Source organism: Bipolaris victoriae (genome assembly GCF_000527765.1).
Source record: "Bipolaris victoriae FI3 unplaced genomic scaffold scaffold_83, whole genome shotgun sequence".
NCBI lineage: Eukaryota > Fungi > Ascomycota > Dothideomycetes > Pleosporales > Pleosporaceae > Bipolaris > Bipolaris victoriae.
Genome location: NW_014575309.1, coordinates 1 through 18135, shown reverse-complemented (window position 1 = coordinate 18135; position 18135 = coordinate 1). Strand labels below are relative to the sequence as shown.

The following is an 18135-nucleotide window of genomic DNA, read 5'->3' as shown; positions in this document are numbered from 1 at the left end:
GAGTGATTTTATGTTTTTTACATGAGCATGGGCATGAGCATTTCCCTGCAAGGCGCTAGGTCAAGATTTGGGATCATCAGCGGGAGGGTCATGGCCAGCCGGAGTTATCATGTTTGATTGTTTCTTTTTTGTCAGCCCTAATATGTACGTGCGTGTGTTTGGGTTGGAGTATGTAATGGAATTGGCTTGTTACCGGACAGATTTGCCGCCTTGATACATGTGTAACCGTAAGACAGTGGGGCCCTGTGTCTAGATGGAGAGATTTGCCTGTTGTAGCAGGGCATCCACTATTTGCCGCTTGTACCGCGCTGGAGAGGGACGGCATGGGGACGGCATGTGGATGCGGCACGAGTCACGCCTCCATGGCTTAGTATGACGGCACTGTGATTGGCCAGTCAGCAGCCGTACCCAGGAACGGTGACTAACGCAGCAACGACGACAGCAAAAAACCATTGGTGTAGTAACGGTGAGACAGAGGCAATATACTACATGGACTGCAGATTGTCTGTTAAAGACGACAAGGGCATCTCGAGGCGGCTGCCGCAGAGCCTCATGCCGTTGCCCCTCGTTCCGCGCGCCTGGCCTGCGTCGATCTGTCTCGGGACGAGGTCGGAATATGCACCATGGCAGTGCCTAGTGCAAACAAGTTACAAAACCACTTGGCCCTCCTCTGCTCGACTGCCGCTGGTCTGCCTACGTGTGTAAGCTGATTTCAACCCAGAAGCCGCTCTTCGGCGAGTCGAGAAGCACAGATTAAGCTATCGGGCCTGTATCGCCGTTGCTTCAGATATCGTAATCGCAAGGGTCCAGACAGCCATGCTCTGCCACGCATGTGATTGGCCCACAGCTGTCAGAGGTGGGTCTTTTGGCGTGCCTTCCAGAAAGAAAGTCTATCGCCCTCGGGACACCGAGAAAAATACTCGTGCCTTCATAAAAACCTTCACGCTCCCTTTGCTGACGTCTCTTATCATCTTACTTTCACTGGCTTTCTGCCTCTCATTTCGGCCTCTGCCTTCGTCAATTGCGCTTTCTACATACAAACAAGTTGTTTGTAGCTTATCAACACACACATATACAAACACCCACACAATGGCATCGGCCTCTCGAAGCTTCTCCCGCGCTCTGCGCACTGCTGCTCCTTCATTCCGCACCACCGCCATCCGCTCATCTGCCCGCTTCGTTGCACCCACACAAAACGCCTTCCGCAACCAACGACGCGGATACGCCTCCCAGGAAGACGGCCCTGATAAGCATGAGGGCAACCCAACCGGTCTAGCTTTTGGTGCTGGTGCTCTGCTTGTCGGCGCTGGTGCCTATGCCCTATACACATACAAGCCAGAGCTCTTTGGCCAGACCAGCACCAAGGTCTTCACTCCCAGGTTCGAGGACTACCAGAAGGTCTACGATACAATCGCCAAGAGACTGGAGGAGAACGACAACTACGATGATGGTAGCTACGGCCCTGTGCTGCTGCGTTTGGCATGGCACTGCTCGGGAACGTGAGTATACTCAATTGTACTTGATACTACTGAACTAGAGACTGACATGCTACAGCTATGACAAGTTGACGGGAACTGGTGGCTCCAACGGCGCAACCATGCGCTTTGCCCCCGAAGCTGACCACGGTGCCAATGCTGGTCTCAAGGCTGCTCGCGACTTCCTCGAGCCCGTCAAGCAAGCTTTCCCTTGGATCAGCTACTCGGACCTGTGGATTCTCGGTGGTGTTTGCGCCATCCAGGAGATGCAGGGCCCTAAGATTCCTTACCGTGCTGGCCGTACCGATCGTGATGTCGCCTTCTGCACTCCTGATGGCCGTCTGCCCGATGCCACCAAGGATAGCAGCCACATCCGCGCCATCTTTGGCCGCATGGGATTCGATGATCGTGCCATGGTCGCCCTCTCTGGCGCCCACGCCCTCGGCCGCTGCCACACCGACCGCTCCGGCTTTGACGGTCCCTGGACCTTCTCTCCCACTACCTTGACCAACGACTACTTCAAGCTGCTCCTCGAGGAGAAGTGGGCGTACAAGAAGTGGAATGGTCCCAAGCAGTTTGAGGATGTCAAGACCAAGAGCCTCATGATGCTGCCCACTGACATGGAGCTTGTTAAGGACAAGAGCTTCAAGCAGTACACCCAACTGTATGCCAAGGACAGCGATGCTTTCTTCAAGGACTTTGCCGAGGCAGTCACCACCCTGTTTGAGCTTGGCGTGCCCTTCCAGCAGCCCGAAGACCAGCGATGGGTCTTCAAGAGCTCTTTCGATTAAACTCTCTTTAGAAGGATGGTGAATTAGAGGAGGACAGAAAGATGTTTCATTCCGAGGGTTCAAGTTTTTGAACATTCAAGATATCCCATCTAGATTATTAGACGTTTTGCTTTTTACGATACACACTAGGGAGTGGGTTTAGTTGCAAGATGTATGTTCCTTTCTTTTTCTTGTCGTAGAAACATATATCGCGCTCTATCCTGTGGTCGGTCGTATTGTTTGCAATAGATAAGAACAAGAAGAATAGTTAAAGATAAAATAAACTTTACCCCGTTTTTACCCGAACCAGGCATCTTCTGGCATGCGATGCATTGACGTATTGGAAACGTGTCATTGCATTTACTGAGAATGACTATCTTACATGCATCTCACTCCTTCGGTAGACATGCTAGTACGGAACCTAGACAAGTAACACACCCGCAAGCTGCGCTATCCTCCCTTGCCAAAACGCACACTGCTCCCCTTTTTCCACCTCGAAAAAACCCATCAATCTGCTTATCTCGCGGCACCAAGTCCTGTATATCCTCTCTAAACTCAGCGTGCCGGGGGGGGACATGTAGCCGTGGCCTCGAAGCCGAATCGCAACGGTTCGTACTACTGGAAATGCGGAAAGGTAATCGGGCAGCTGGCACCGTATTTGTCCCCGGTAGTAGCAGCCTGTGACGCTGCGTCTTCAATGAATGCAACATACTTTCTTAGCGAGACTCCTCTTTTTTTTTCCTGGAGAAAGAGAGGAAGTTCCGCGTTCGGGTACGAACAAGGCAGAGAGGCATTCTTTGGGGCTGTCGCTTGAGAGGATGGTCTGCAGGAGTGCTCTCATGAAGTCTCATAAGCTGATCTTGAGGCCGTCTGGTAGAGGTGTCTGCGATAGTCGTTACTGGCATCTACGTGATTTGGTCTTTAGTTACCAATGTAATCTATCGGGATCTTGAGTTCTACCTTTGAAAATTACACTCAGTGGATGCGTAGCTGAAGCGCGCTTTGCATATCTTTTCTTCACCCCATTATGTGTGCTCGAGTGCGATTTGATACTGGGCAACGCCATAGGATTTTCGTCTTCTTTGGTGAGGAGGGTGCGCCCTGACGACAAGTAATAGCGCATGTACGTGCGAACATGAAATGGCACATGGAGAGCATTAGCTTACAAGGCCAACCGAAGGGACATGTTTCATAAGTCATATGTACACATTCTTGTTACCGTGATGCAAGCTATTGGATGGCACTCACAATCAATACAAAACAGTATTATATAAGTAGCTCGCATGTCCTGTATTCCCTGCCGCTTTCATAAGTAAGCTTTTTAGGGCGCCTGCCCTTGTCCCTCGGCAGGAACAACCACACCCTTCTCCTCAAGCATCTTAGCAAGCGATCCATCCTGGTGCATCGTCATAAGAATATCACAGCCTCCAATAAACTCCTTGTCGACATATAGCTGTGGTATCGTCGGCCACTCTGAGTATTCCTTGATTCCTGATCCATTTGTCAGCAAGATATTTCCAGTGGCGCATTCCATGCCAATTGACATCAATCAAACAGAGCTCAACCCGAAAATATACGACCACTCCAGTTCATGCATTATGTGACTCCCTTACCTTGCCTCAGCTCCTGGTCCTCTAGTACGTTGAAAGCTGTGAATTTGTCCGGATCTACGCCCTGCATGCCCAGAATCTGGATGCTAGCTCTTGAGAAACCACATTGGGGTGTCTCAGGTGTGCCCTTCATGAACAAAACTACTGGAGATGAAGCAATGGCTCTGTCGATTGCGGAGCGGACTTCATCCGAGAGCAGTCGTACTTGGAATGGCGTGAGGAAGCGTGTGGTTGGGGAAAAGCGAGGTGCGCTTGCGCGGGTGGCGGCTCGGAAGGCCTGGTGATTGTTAGGGGCATTGAACGTAGCGGGAATTCATTCGTGGTAGGTACCGAGGGAATTGCGCGTCTTGCAAACATTTTGTGTCGTTGGTGGATGTTGACAGAAAGTTCGGTGATGGCATCACCTCCGACGTTCGCCGCACTCGAAGTTTTGGATGAGGTCAGAGTGCCAAGCCCGTTGGCATCACTAATACATGTATTCCATTCGCCCCTGCGTTTTCCACCATTTTTGGTTGTTGGTATCTATGTACTTGCGTAACGTAGATTGCTACTTTTCCATAATAAGTAACACACATCCCTGCGTGACGCAAATCCCTCTGTGCCGCAACAATCGCAGAGTACTTCGACCTTGATAACGTATAGCTCTACACACAATTCGGTTCCGCTACATCAAAACACAGTCATTTTCCTTAGCATTTCCTGTAGCACAGTATTCCCAGCTGCCATCAACTCAGTCTTTTACGACCAAGCTGAATATTACAAGTCTATAAAGACAAGAGCATATCGCCCCTCTATCTCGACTCACCTCAATCAGCTTCAATCTTTCTCTATCGGCCATTCTTGACTATTCATCAGTAAATCGTCGACGATCTGTAGCCTCAAGCAATCTAACAACACAACATGTCTACACGCAACTCCTCACTCCTCGTCAGCCTGTTGGCTCTCATGGCATCGGTCCCAACCATCACCGCTGCCCCACACCCTGAGCTTTCCCACCTCGACAACGTCAAAGTCTTCATTCGCGATGCAGACTACGCCTACCAGCCTTGACATGAAATGGCCAACGTCATCAAAGCGCGCGAAGCCGCTCTGCCCTTGCACAAACGGGCTTACGCTAAGGTACAAGCCTGTTACACGGCACAGTGTTCGACAATAGTCTGACATCCAGCTCGGCGTGTATTGTCGCTATCAGCACTGTGTGTCTGATCGTTTCCGACCTTAGCGAGGCGAACATCCAATTCTGGAACAAACCAGCTTGTAACGGCAATAGAAGCGAGTTTGGGAGTTGCCCGGAAGGTACTAACTCCGTTGGGGCGCCAGGAACGAATTCAATTGGGGTGCATGTTGGATGCTGATCGAGTTCAAAGCCTTGGATGTATTAGCAAGACCGGGGGGGCTAGCGAAAAAAAAACACTCCTATACCTATCTTGGTAATTGTTCCCTATACAACACTCATTTTCTCATGTATCTTCTCCTATATATACATATATATGTATATACACGTAGCTTCCTCGGAGCAGATAAATAAATTTAAACTAGGAGATTACTCTATCAATAAAAGCAATATGTGTTGGTTGCACGTCATAGGCCACAGTTAAGGGTGCCCGGAAGATGCCTGTATACCTATCAATATGAGTGGAGTCGACATAGTATTGAAAAGAGTGGAATCGCTGTGTGTCTTGAACAAGCTGAGTAAGGCTATCTTGGTCGCCCATATCCTGCCAGCATTAGCATCTCAATTATACTACACAGGCACCCAGATCCTAGACGATTTACCTGAACTAGCGACCAGAGCTTTCTCATCGAGACGACGCCTCTCCCTACATTCTTACACAGACTGAGTCCTTCTAACCAGTAGAGATACTCCTTCTGTAAGAACACATCAATAGCTGCGACTTGATCACTACTAACGTCCTCTGCCCAAAATTTAGGTTTTAAGTTGCAGAGATGGTCAACACAGATCTGACTACACTGCCTACGACGAACACAAGGGAACCGCTGCTGCAGAAGATGGATCTCACGTGATTGGCATGGATACTTCCAGACCTGCGCGCTACACTTTACGCTTATCAGGCTAGTGTAATGCAGTATGGAAAGATCCTAAGATCTAATATAAGCACGCTAAGCTTAGCGGCTAATGCCTAAGATCGAGTCTTGTTCACGGATAAATTCAGAATAAAGTTTACTAAGATCAATCCTTAGTAGGAACTTTAGATAATATTCTATAGTTATTAGTCTACACTCTTGTTATCCCGAGATAGAATTCACTGTTAGCTATTATGTTAAAATAGGGGTATAAAACTATTGGAGCTTGCCGTAGATCGAAAGGTATAAGCGACAGCAGAGCTCAATAGTGTGTAATCTTTTCCTTCTAAGCTTTTATAGCATAGAGAAAGGTCTACAGAATAGCTCTATAGTGTACTAGGCAAATATAAGCTGTGTTAGAATATCTGTGGTGTTTAAACTGTAGGATCTTTGCGGCACGGAGGGATTTGCGTCACGCAGGGATGGACGTTAATTGGGGTGCCTTGTCTTTTGTGATCATCTCTTGTTTGTTCGTGTTAATGCTTTCACAAGATGCCAATATAACTATACTGGAAAGGCCCAGCATCCATCGATAGCTTGCCTACACGTTGGAAGTCGTGAGCATGACAGACAATCCATTTCACCCTCGAATAGAGACGAAGCAGTAATGAGTTCCGGCATGTTTGCTAACAGACTAGACCAGATGGTCTGATGAAACACGTACGTTTGGAAGATGACGGCAGTGATGTGCAGAATCTTTATAGTTACAGTAGAGAATGAGCGACCACCGCTTCTTCCAGGCTGATTTAAACCAACGGAGTTTGATTCAGATCTGGAGACATGAGTGGAGTTAGCTGAAGATACATCATGGTTGGCATTTGCACCATAGGATATGGGTAAGATGATACTTCTTACAGAAAAGAGATACCTCTTATATACGTCTCCGTCATGTTTGAAGAGTTTTACTGAACGGTGTCACGTTGATTGAGTTGAGATTACAAGGTTGTATCATACAAACTGATTGTCGTACTCGGACCAAGCCAGGTCATGTGGGTTGTCTATTGCATCAGAATCTTCGATTCGTGATATCTGTTCATCGTGTTTCTTCAGCCGGTGGTGTTGTTTCATATTAGTGAGAATGTAGTTCATCTACAGATGAAGCTGATCGGACCAGACAAGTGGGACAACCACATTAGCCTATACGCAGTACGTTTGTCAAGATACTCCGATGGTCCGATCCAAAATAGAAACGGAGAAGAAGGGACATCAGGCTGTAAAAGACGGCGGCTAGCTTGACTGGGAAGAAGTTGCGTGCAGAAAGTGTCACGATGAAGGGTCTCTCAATTGTACGTAGCGTTGCTCTGGTGAAACCCAGAAGAATCTTTTGCGGCTCCATATTGCTACATCTGCTCATGGCACGGGAATGCTGCAAGTTGCCGAGATGGCGATTCAGCGGTGTGATCGAATATGGTATCCGCAGGCTTCCACACGGGTCCAAAGTGGTATAGAGATGCGGTTGAGCATGCATTGGTCATGGAAGAATGGTTTTGTTTTGGCCCGAAGTGCTGCAGCATGCGCGATTAGATAGGCTTTAGTCCCTCGGAATGCGTCATTTTGATGGTAGTATAGTGTCGTATACATTCGACGCATCATTTTAGCCGTTCGGTAAGTACTTTGAAAGACACGATGCGTCAATACCTCGGGTTGACCATAGCTGAAGAACAATGGAAAAATACGACGAGAAGAAATCGCAAATGCTCCAATACAAAATCTTCCGTGGTCATGTTGGTGCTACATGGAAATTTGTGATGGTCTCTGAGCTGACTTGATCAGCTAGTTCCACGGCACTGTTGGTACTTCTACCGTTGAAGTGGACCAGCGTTACAGTAAAATTGGTCACGGAAAATCTGGAACCGGCATAGAGAGTTGAGGTTTCTCTACCTTTCCCACCCGTGTTTCAGGGTTAACGGCTAAAGTCAAAGAGGGCCAAACAAAGGTGCATCAATGTACAGCGGGCTCCGGACTAATATAGAGTGGCAAATCACCGAGATATTGCATATGTGAACTTTCTTTGGTACAAACGATTAAACCGGAAGTGATGGAACGCGTGTCGATTAGGCAATGTCGTTTTACATCGATCGTTTGAGGCGAACTTGAGGCTATTGTTGTGAAGAGAGGAGAACGATATCTTTTTTTTTTGCAGATCTTTCAGGAGGGTGGATTAGCCTGCACAGGGGAGGCATAGGTTGTAATTACCCAACACCAATACGGCATACCGCCCAAACAGCGACTGCGATAGGGCTGATTGAAGGGGATTTGATGAGTTGCAGAGGCGTGGAGATTTAGGCGCAGGCCTGGCGACAGTAATGGGCGTGTGGATCGGAATGATTTACGCCCACACGGGATACCAAGCTCGTATTGATGTGGTGTTTTTTGCTGGGCAGTCGACGCCTCAGACATGCAGATGGGAGTCGAGTGTTGCCTCAGGCCCCAGGATGTCAGTGGGCGATGGGCTATACGCCCATTCTCCACCAATCTGGACCGGCCAACGTCAGCAGCATCTCGCGTCAAAGGATGGCGATGGGGAGGTGGATGCTTGGCGGGCAGATGGATTGGGGCATGGCAGATCAGGTGATTGGTGCGAAATCTGGGGGTTGAGTGGGCGTGTGGTAAGCCGACGGATAAATTTCAGGCGCAGCTATCGGCGAAGGCGCCCTGGTGCCCGCGCCGGGACCGTCGACTATCCTACAGCTCCGAGCTAGTGCCAATGCCAACGGCATATTCACCGTCCAGCCATAGGACGGCTCTGAAGCGAACAAACGCGCGCGGTTTGCGGAGGCTTGGGGCTTCCACTTCTGTTCAGGACATGGTGCTATCTCTCTATCTCCAAACCTCACACGCACTGCGATTAAATCAAAAGCCAGTCCTGCATCCCACCCCCCCACGGATGAATCTAGTACAGCGCTCACTGTGAGGCGCTTGTATTTCTCCAGACGCACCCCCAACTGCCTCAGCCTCGTCGACGCTTTGGAGATGGTAGCGACGGTTGTTGCAGTTTGCCAGTTGTATTCCGCCCGTCGCATCCTCGCCGAGATCCAGCATCGCATCAACGGCTTCAACACATACGGCTAATCCAAAGCGACAACATCAACAGAACCAAACTTTTATCTTCTTCACCCATGGCCACCATGGTGCAGACTGCCGGGGGCGTGACCTCCCCTCACCTGAAAGAAGGTATGGTCATTGACGTGCAGGAGATTCCACATGGCGCCCGACCCGCGCTCCTCATCCTGCACAACGAGGGCGAGGAAAGCATTGTAGACACAATTGCCGATGTTTTGGGACAGAGATGGGAGTTGGCGTCGTCGATAGAGGACGCGCTGGCCGGCCCAAAGGAAACAGTGTATGGGTTGAGCAGCTTGGTTGCAAAGCCGCACTTGGACAGCTGGGACCGGTCCAGGCTGTTGATCAACACACACCGGGTGGATGGAAGCTACGAGCTGGACGAAAGCATCACCGACCGATGCGACTATGAATATCTCTACACACGATCGCCCTTTTTCCGTCGAGACATTTCGCGCTACCTCTCCTTTATCCTAGGCCAGATTGGCCCCCACCGCGACCTTACCAAGAAGGCGCGAACGACGTTAATCTCGACCACGTTCCCCGACGTACATGCCGCGCTTCCGAATTTGGATATCTTGTCGGTTGGTGCGGATGCGATAGAGATTCGGGTGGACCTGCTCGAAGAACCTCTGGCGGATGGGACCATCAGCAAGGTGCCCAGCCTCAAGTATGTGGGCGAGCAGGTCATGGTGTTGCGCCAGCGCACTGAGCTGCCCATCATCTTTACAACGAGGTGCACAAAGGAGAACGGCCGATTTCCCATGGACGACCCTTCGCTCTACTACCGATACCTTGCGCGCGCGATACAATGGGGCTGCGAGTACATTGACGTGGAGCTGTGGCTGCCCGAGGAAATCCGCAAGAAGTTGGCTGAGAATAAGGCATGCACCAAGATCATCTCGGCCTTTCACGACTTCTCGGGCACCTTCAAGTGGACGTCACCTGAAACGCAAAGGCTGTTCGAGATGGGGGCGGTGTATGGAGACATTGTCAAGATGTATGCGCTGGTCAACTCGATGCAGGAGAACTACGAGCTCGAGTACTTCCGGTCGACGATTCAAGCCAAGTACCCACACCCGCCCTTCTCTGGACTTAACATGGGGCCTATGGGTCAGCTCTCAAGGACTCTCAACAAGATATTCACTCCCATTACGCACCCACTGTTGCCCATGATTGCAGCGCCGGGGCAGCTGAGTGCAGCCGAGATCAATGCGGCGCTGCACACCATGGGCCAGATGCCGAAGCGGGATATATACGGGATTGGAAGCTTCCGGTCGACGTCGCAGGCCATGTTTTTTGAGAAGTGCTTCAATGAGCTTAGCCTGCCGCATTCATTTAGCTTTGCCGAGAGAGGGCCAAAGGCATCGATTGAGCACATTCTCCGGCGCAACAACTTTGGGGGGGCCTATATCAACCCGCCGCTGGGAGCGTCTGCGCCATACCTACCGTCTCTGTCGAATGCGGCGCGGGCTATTGGCCAGGTTGACACGGTGTTAGTGCCGCCGGGAAGCAGCAATGCATCGCTGATTGGTGACAATACTCGGTGGAAGGGGATACGAGCGACACTGACACGCGACTTTGTACCGTCGGCATACAGCGGGCAGGCAGCGCTGTTGCTAGCCAACAACGAGGGTGATGCATCGGCGTCTATTTTCGCACTCAAGAACCTAGGCATCGGGCCTATCTACACTATAGGGTTCAAGTCACATGGTCCATTATCTACTGACGTGTCGCCGGTGCGGTCGATTGAAGATGTCAAGCGACTGCAACAGCCGTTTGTGATTATCTCAGCGCTGCCGGCGGAGAAGTCGCTGCTGGTGGTGCCCCTGCTGAAGCACTACCGGGTGGCTGGGCGCAACGGCAGTCCCGAGGGCAGCCCCAAGGTACTCGGAGCGGTGGGGACCAAGACAGCAGGCAAGGTGTTTGTCGACCTGGCAAGTGGGCCGCGCAAGGTGGACACATTGGAGATTGCAACGTCGGCAGGCTGGACAGCGTATGGGATTGCTGATGTGTCTGCATGGACGACGGTGGAGACGATTAGGAAGCTGGTTGGGCAAAACGTGTGCTATGACTTTGTGCGACTGGCATGTGGGCGGGGGCACTTTTAAATTTGCGACATGAAGGGATGACGGGCAGTGCAGCAGATAGGTAATGAATGAATGAACGAGCAAGCAAGCAAGCATAATCACATGCAGAACGTGTCTGGTAAAAGTGATGGATGATAATGATGATGATGATGCAGGATGCGAGGCGGGGGGTGTGGCGGTTCTCGTGCAAGAGGCGTGAGTGAGTGCCTGTGTGGGTGCAGTGCAGTGCATTGCACATGTGTGTGTCTATGTGTGTGTGTGGGTGTGGGTGAAGGAAGGGCAAGTCAGTAACCGGAAGCGTAGCGGCAACCGGGGATGGGGACAGCGTGCAGAGGCCGGGTCGGTGTGTGTGGGCGCGAGTGATTGGCGTGCGGGCGATACCCCAGATTTCCAGAACAGAAGAAGCGAGGCCGTCCGGCACTACTGGGCGGGCTATGCCTCAGACGACCTGGCTCTGCCTCAGACGACCTGGCTGCGTCAGACGAGCGCAATCAAAAGCGCTAAATTGCAGATACAGCCCATGCATGGGGGACGGGGGAGGGGGGAGGGGGTCACTGACCTGGGCCTACTAGAGACCACTCGACCGAGGCATCCCCCCGGCCTTCTGGGCCTCTCTCATGCCATCCCATCCCATCTCACCAGCGCCGTCATCGCCCTTCGGCCCAGCGGTTGCGCGACTGCACCCCGACCGGTACTTGTACACTCTCGGCCATGTACATGCACACCCTCCCTCTCTAGCACCACAGGCTGCCCTACCCTCCTGGGCTAGACAGCCCGTGATCGCCATCACGCGTGCCCTTCTCATCCCCCCCTCCCTCTGCTCTGTCCTCTGCCCTTGTCCCTGCCGACCTGCCGACCGACTCGCATCGCCGTGCGTGGGCGCTCGCTCCCGCTTCATCAAGCCTCGCAGTCCGCGCACAACCCCCTCCCCTGCCCGTCTCCACCGCCAGCGGCTTTAATTTGGACTATTATCGTACATACTTACGCTGCCTTTCTGGGGTCATGTTTTCTTCTTTCCAACGTCCTGTTCATACTACTTCCGCCTTTTTGCTGCCCAGAGAATGCTTATGGTCCGCCGCCCCATAGTAATAGCGTCGCCATGTCCACCGAAGTCTCCCAGTCTCTGGCTGCCGCAATGGCCAGACCTCAGATTGGCATCGACAGACTGCCTGCCCGCCGAGTCTCAAACGAACCCCGAGAGGCCATGAACTGCAAGAGTTGCAGAAAGCGAAAGGTACCGTGTCTTGTCCACTACCACGACTACCGCCTGCATCCTGACCATGGCCACAGATCAAATGCAACCGCACCCGCCCAACCTGCGAAGCCTGTCAAGTCTTCAACTGCCCGTGTATCTATGGTACGCTCCATCCCCGAGCGCCACCCACCCGTATTCAACCGTAAGCTGAGCTGACCGCGCCCAACAGACGCCGTGCCAAAGAAGAGAGGCCCCAAAACCGACGTTCTCGAAGCCCTGTTGAAGCGTGTTGACGGCCTGGAAAAGCGCCTGGTCTCTGAAGGAAAGAGCGATGACCTAGGCGAGACCAACCCCGCGGCCACCACCACAACAACTGCAACTGCCACTACCTCGACCACCGCCTCCGCCCAAGACGCCGCCACCGTCGACCGGAAACCATCAGATGCCCCAAAGTCCCAGCTACTCCACCCAACCCCACAAATCTCCGCAAACTCCACCAGCCATGCATCCCAGCTCATGTCGCCCATTGAACCAAGGTGGGTAGCTTGAAGCAGCAACCTTTGCCTCTTGCCCACCAACCCCTGTGGCTAATAGTCTCTAGTGTGCAATCACCAAACCTGTCACCAGATCTCCTTCTCGATACCTACTTTGCCAGAATACACGGCAAACCCTACTACGTTCTGGATGAGTCGACTACGAGACAGCGACTACAGGCCAATCAACTGCCCGGACACTTAGCCTATGCCATTTATGCCGTGAGTGCCAGGTACGTTGGCTTCGTCTATCCCTGAGCATAGTAGAGCAACATTAATTCATTAACCCCAGATATGCGCCCCACTTTGGCGGATACGGCGCTGCTGTGCGAATCGGACAAGAGTATGCCCGCCGCGCTCGGCTAGAGCTTGACATTGATGAGCCCTCGATCGAGGCCTTGCAGACGCTCATGCTGCTGTCGCAAGCAAGTTTTCAGCTGGGCAAGGGCAAAAAAGCCTACATGCTGCTGAGTATGCATTGCGCCACCCAAGCAAAAATCACGTGGAGCTAACATTGCTTTCCAAAAGGTTCGGCCATCAGCATGGTCTTCGCCCTCGATCTGCATCGCGAGCTGCCCACCGCCGTCAAGGTTACATCGGCCGAACGAGAAGGCCGGCGGCGACTTTTCTGGTCTTGTTACCTCATGGATCGTTTTGCTGCAACCGGCTCCAAGCGACCTTCATTAATCGCAGATGAATCCATTGTACTCCGAATGCCGAGCTGGCAGCTTCATCCGGGTGGAATGTTAATCGACGGTGACTATTTTCCAAATGGATGCAACCTGCAGTACATGGGCGGTACGGGAAAAGGAGGACAGGGAAGCATGGGTATGCTAATCGGTATATCACGGATCCTAGGAATAACCAACCGCTACCTTGCAGCAGGCGGTGTAAAGGGCGACTCACATTTTCCCTGGCACTCATTATCCAACCTATCCAAGATCCGCCAAGAACTCGACACATGGGCCTCGGATACGCAGGACACGTTCACATCGATTGATGCGCTCTTTGGCCAGCCCGACAGCACCATACTGGTTCTTAGCAAGCTGGTTTATCATCTCATACATTGTCTCATATACCGCCCATTTCTTCCTGTGGATCTCGCCGAGTTGTCAGGGACGTCTCAGCATCAACCCTGGCAAATCGAAGCCACCAATCTGTGCTTTCTCCACGCAAACGCCATTGCCGAGCTCGTTGAGATTGGAAGAGCCTCTTCCATCATGGACTGGCCAGCTTTTATCGGCTATTGCGTATGCACCGCAGGCACCATTCACGTCCATGGTGCACACTATCCAAGTCGAGAAGGCGAGGTCTTCTCAGTGAGTGCAGAGTTTCTCTCGCGTGAGATGCAGCAGCTCTCCGAGCTTCGCTTCATCTGGGCGAGTGTTCAGCACCAACGAGACACTCTGCAGGCCATTTACGGATGTCATTCAGAGCTTGTGCAATCCCTGGCAAGCAATCCGATGCGATATGCTCCGGTATTCCAGCTTGAGGACTTTTTTGACAGATATCCTGGCCAAGTCTTTGATGGGGCGCACATCACATTCATGGACATTGCTATTGAGTCTATGAACGAGGGGTGAGTAGGAGAGCTGGTTAGACTAGAATGCTGTTACTGACGGTTCACTTAGCCTTGCGACTTTCAACATCGAGCAACGCAACAACATGTACATGACCAGCGGCGTCATTGGAAATATCCAGGGATACCAAAAGCAACAAGTTCCATCACAGCGCTCTCATTACTCAAGTAGCCATCCAAACAAGAGGCGGAGAGCAACCATTTCTTCTTCCAAAGCATCGGCCCAATCGCAACATCTACCTCCAACACCCACATTGGCCACACATCTGCCACCAGCTGTACATATGCATAGGCCTTCTGAGAGCGAAACTTCAGAGTCAAACTCAAGCCCTGGAGATACCAAAGCCCCTACTGACTCTAGTTTACCTCCCTGCACGCCGCCAGTACCAAACAGCTCACTAAACCCCCCGAACCTCAACGGCGGTGGACTCGCTCTCCCTTTCTCGCCAAACTTTTCCTTCTCTCCATTACCGCAATTTGCAAGTTTAGCGCCATCACCGGTCCCTCGTACAGCAAATCTCAACCAAAACCAAGACCAGCATCATCATACAATTAATTTCGATCCTGTGCTCAGCATGCCGCCGCCTCCATACGATCAGCAGCCAACTCCCGGCGCAGGCAGCACATCAGGCGCTTCAGCGCATACCGACCCTGATAGCAAGGATCCGTTTTTGAGTTTGCTCGAGCAGCTTGCAGAGAATGAGGTTAGCAGAGGCGGCCCAAGCGAGCTAGATTTCTTCTTAAGTGGACAGAGTGGTTAATATGCGCAAGCCTTCAATAGGCTCAAATTCTTGGAGGTGGCAACCTCGCAATATCATGACGGATTACCGGGGCGAACATACTCCAAATAGTACAGGGTTTCCGTACTAGGACGCATTTTCAGTTTCATCTACATGTTTGTAATAGCTTTGACAGCTGTTATCAGGTTTCATTTCCGATCGACAAAATTCACATGGAATCCAAAATCTTACGCATTTCAAAATCAGCGCGGCGCAAAACTGGGGACATTCGGATTTAGAGGAGGTCTAGCTTCTCAGCGTGGGATATACGGGTGGGACAAACTCTACTTACGGCTATTACATATAAACTTGTATAATCTTCGTCGACAAGCAATTCACAAGGCGCTTTCTTGCGGCAAGCCGGCATCATCAATTGCTGTCGGCTCCGCACTATCAACTCTATCACGACATGGATCCACTTCTTTGCATTCAGAGTGCCGTAATCTATCTTTGGCGGGGTCGCTTCCGATGTGCAGGCGGGCGTTGAGCATGTGTTGAGCAGCGGCCTGACTGCCTTGTACAGCAGGGCAGCCGTTGCGCGCGACCGATGCCCATTCGGTTCAACTTGCATGAGGACGGGTTCGTTTTCGCAACTAAAGTGAACTAAACTATGTCACCTTTGGCGCGATGCTCTAGCGGGAAATCTTGCATGTAAATAACCCGGGGTTCAACCGTACCGACTGGGGACCCCAGCATCCCCCCCCAGACACAACCTTTAGGGACACACCTTGCGACGACAATGAGCATTTTGGTGGGCACGAAATCAAGCGCATACTTCTATTTGCTCGAAAGAAGCACAACAGTAATTAATTCGGCAACCGCGACCCGCGAACCCACGGACAAGACGTCGGGGCAGCTGTTTGATGCAGGCACGAGGTGTCGTTTGTAACGCGAGTCATCGTTCGTGTGCGGAATTCATGCAATACCCATGTCTCGACAATCCTGGCTTACCACAAAGTGCATGAGGCAATCTGGGACGAACTTCTCGTATCAACGCGGAGAACGCGCTCCGGTGCCAAAATCCTCTCCATCGGTGTAGCTCACTATTACGCACACAGGACTCAGTCTCCTGGGTTTGTAGGACAATGTGGCGCTGCGATACGAGCCACAACGGCTAGAGACGAGTGCGATCTGAAAGTTTAATTGGCGGAATTGAATCCCCCGTCCACATACGTTTATACATTGATACAACAATAGTTTGATGAAGAACATCTACTACAGACAGCCAACGACACAATATGGTAACCACAACACCCCGGTCATAACCTCACATCACATGGCTAGAGGCAGACAAAGAGGTGTGACAGTCGTAACATTATCGCACGTTTCGATAGGTCATCACCGTTTATTCGAATCGACTATTGCCGGTGGTATATCGTTCGTTCCATGCGCCGAAGGATGCATAATTCACGCAACCGAGAGGCACACCCCAGTCCCCCTTCTATATGATGAGCTTTTCTAAGTGGATGTGCGGATGCCTTGAACGCGGGGGAGGACCCGCTGAACAAACGCAGGGCACAAACATGGCAGACTGAGTTCATTATGATGATTCTGGCGAACCTAGAGTATGAACAGTCAGCACCACCACCACCACTGTCTGCGGCAGACGCAATAGGGTCAGCAGCCATAGCCACTTGCGTATCAGATGAAACATGGATGTCTCTGGTCACATACTAAGTGCGTGCACACACGTGTGTGCGTGTGTTACACATGGAAGGTTGAGGCGAAAGGCGGAGATGGCACCGAGAGTCAGACCGGCAATGCAGGCACACACACCCCTACTACTCTCATTCTCGAAGTAGCAAGTATCTCTCCCCCCCCCTTCCTCCGAAGCCGCTCTCTTCCCCCTCTTACCCCAGAAATAAACTTCCCGCACATGTGTAATAATGAAGCTACGTTATTAGATCTGTGGACCCCATGCAACCCTACGATCCCATATAAGTAATAGTGAATAAGCCATTTACGAGCGCTTAGAGAAATAGAGTGCTGCAAGAAAAAACCACTATGTAGACACACACCCCTCTTCTCCTCTTTCTTTCCCCGCATTTTCACAGCAAGGGCCATCAAAGGAAAAAGAAGTAAAGAAAACTGTACTAAAACATGGGGAATCACCAAGGCAGGAAAGTATGGAGAAATGGAGCCCCACGTGGTCCTTCTGACTCGTCGACATAACGCGATGCTGCAAAAGCGTTAACGTCTTTTTCTGTTTTGTTCCAGAAAATCTCCCACCGGGTGTATGCAGGTATGCGCATGTAGACAAGCGAATTGCACAACCAGTAGAGAATCAATACAATTTTTTTCTCTTTTGAACTCGCCATCTCATACCACACACTAGACAATGAAAAGCTACCAAGAAGCAAGGAAAGAGAGGGGGAAAAAATTGAGATTTAAAAAGGTTCAAGACCACACGATTTTTGTTTGCAAAAGCCAACGTATATATAAAAAAAAATAACAATAATCTAAACCGCTGTTCAAATAGTATACTTTTCTTTCTTTTCTCAGGGGGTCCGTTTAATCGCTCTTTCGGCAAACTCACTCCCCCATCTCTCGGTGTCTGATCAAAACCAAAAGGAGTCACCCCCGCCCGCCCACTCCGACCGACACAGATAGAGTCCCATGCTAAGCGCGCAACACACACACACACACACACACACACATTCACACCCCGGTCAAATCTCCTTCAATGAAGCCATGCATCGTGGAGGTGTGGGGAAAAGAAAAAGAAGAAGAAGAAGAAAACGCCAGACAAGGGGGAGGCAGAGAGATAGAACGCACGTACCCCTTTCTTTCTTCGTGGTTGCATTCGCGGGTGCCCCGGACAGACAGCAGGGGAAGAGGGGGGGCGCAGGATAAGCACTTGTTCCAAGGGCTTGGGGGCCTAGGGGGGAGGGGGTTTGCAAGGTATGTTAGGTCCCTTTTTTTCCTGTCTTTCTCGTGTTGCGTGAGGTGAAGGGGG

The 18135-nt window shown here is 51.3% G+C and overlaps 6 protein-coding genes across 6 annotated transcripts; 5 read left to right on the top strand and 1 right to left on the bottom strand.

The window, feature by feature from the left end:
• Nucleotides 1-1089: 1089 nt before the first annotated feature.
• On the top strand, nt 1090-2266 carry COCVIDRAFT_40360 (hypothetical protein; the record flags this gene model as incomplete). Its single annotated transcript, XM_014698120.1, has 2 exons — nt 1090-1499; nt 1555-2266. 2 exons carry the CDS (start codon nt 1090-1092, stop codon nt 2264-2266), a joined length of 1122 nt encoding a protein of 373 aa, XP_014553606.1.
• A 1300-nt stretch (nt 2267-3566) lies between these two features.
• COCVIDRAFT_107196 (hypothetical protein) lies at nt 3567-4212 on the bottom strand (the record flags this gene model as incomplete). Its single annotated transcript, XM_014698119.1, has 3 exons — nt 3567-3736; nt 3859-4132; nt 4186-4212. The coding sequence occupies 3 exons, from the start codon at nt 4210-4212 to the stop codon at nt 3567-3569; spliced, it is 471 nt and encodes a 156-aa protein (XP_014553605.1).
• Nucleotides 4213-7208: 2996 nt separating this feature from the next.
• COCVIDRAFT_107226 (hypothetical protein) lies at nt 7209-7388 on the top strand (the record flags this gene model as incomplete). The annotated part of the gene is made up of 1 exon (XM_014698118.1): nt 7209-7388. The coding sequence occupies one exon, from the start codon at nt 7209-7211 to the stop codon at nt 7386-7388; it is 180 nt and encodes a 59-aa protein (XP_014553604.1).
• A 216-nt stretch (nt 7389-7604) lies between these two features.
• COCVIDRAFT_29175 (hypothetical protein) lies at nt 7605-7810 on the top strand (the record flags this gene model as incomplete). The annotated part of the gene is made up of 2 exons (XM_014698117.1): nt 7605-7664; nt 7718-7810. The coding sequence occupies 2 exons, from the start codon at nt 7605-7607 to the stop codon at nt 7808-7810; spliced, it is 153 nt and encodes a 50-aa protein (XP_014553603.1).
• A 1249-nt stretch (nt 7811-9059) lies between these two features.
• COCVIDRAFT_107110 (hypothetical protein) lies at nt 9060-11114 on the top strand (the record flags this gene model as incomplete). Its single annotated transcript, XM_014698116.1, has 1 exon — nt 9060-11114. One exon carries the CDS (start codon nt 9060-9062, stop codon nt 11112-11114), a length of 2055 nt encoding a protein of 684 aa, XP_014553602.1.
• Nucleotides 11115-12192: 1078 nt separating this feature from the next.
• Nucleotides 12193-15161, top strand: COCVIDRAFT_107172 (hypothetical protein; the record flags this gene model as incomplete). Its single annotated transcript, XM_014698115.1, has 7 exons — nt 12193-12327; nt 12384-12450; nt 12518-12824; nt 12890-13054; nt 13114-13292; nt 13350-14400; nt 14453-15161. 7 exons carry the CDS (start codon nt 12193-12195, stop codon nt 15159-15161), a joined length of 2613 nt encoding a protein of 870 aa, XP_014553601.1.
• Between the last annotated feature and the right edge of the window lie 2974 nt (nt 15162-18135).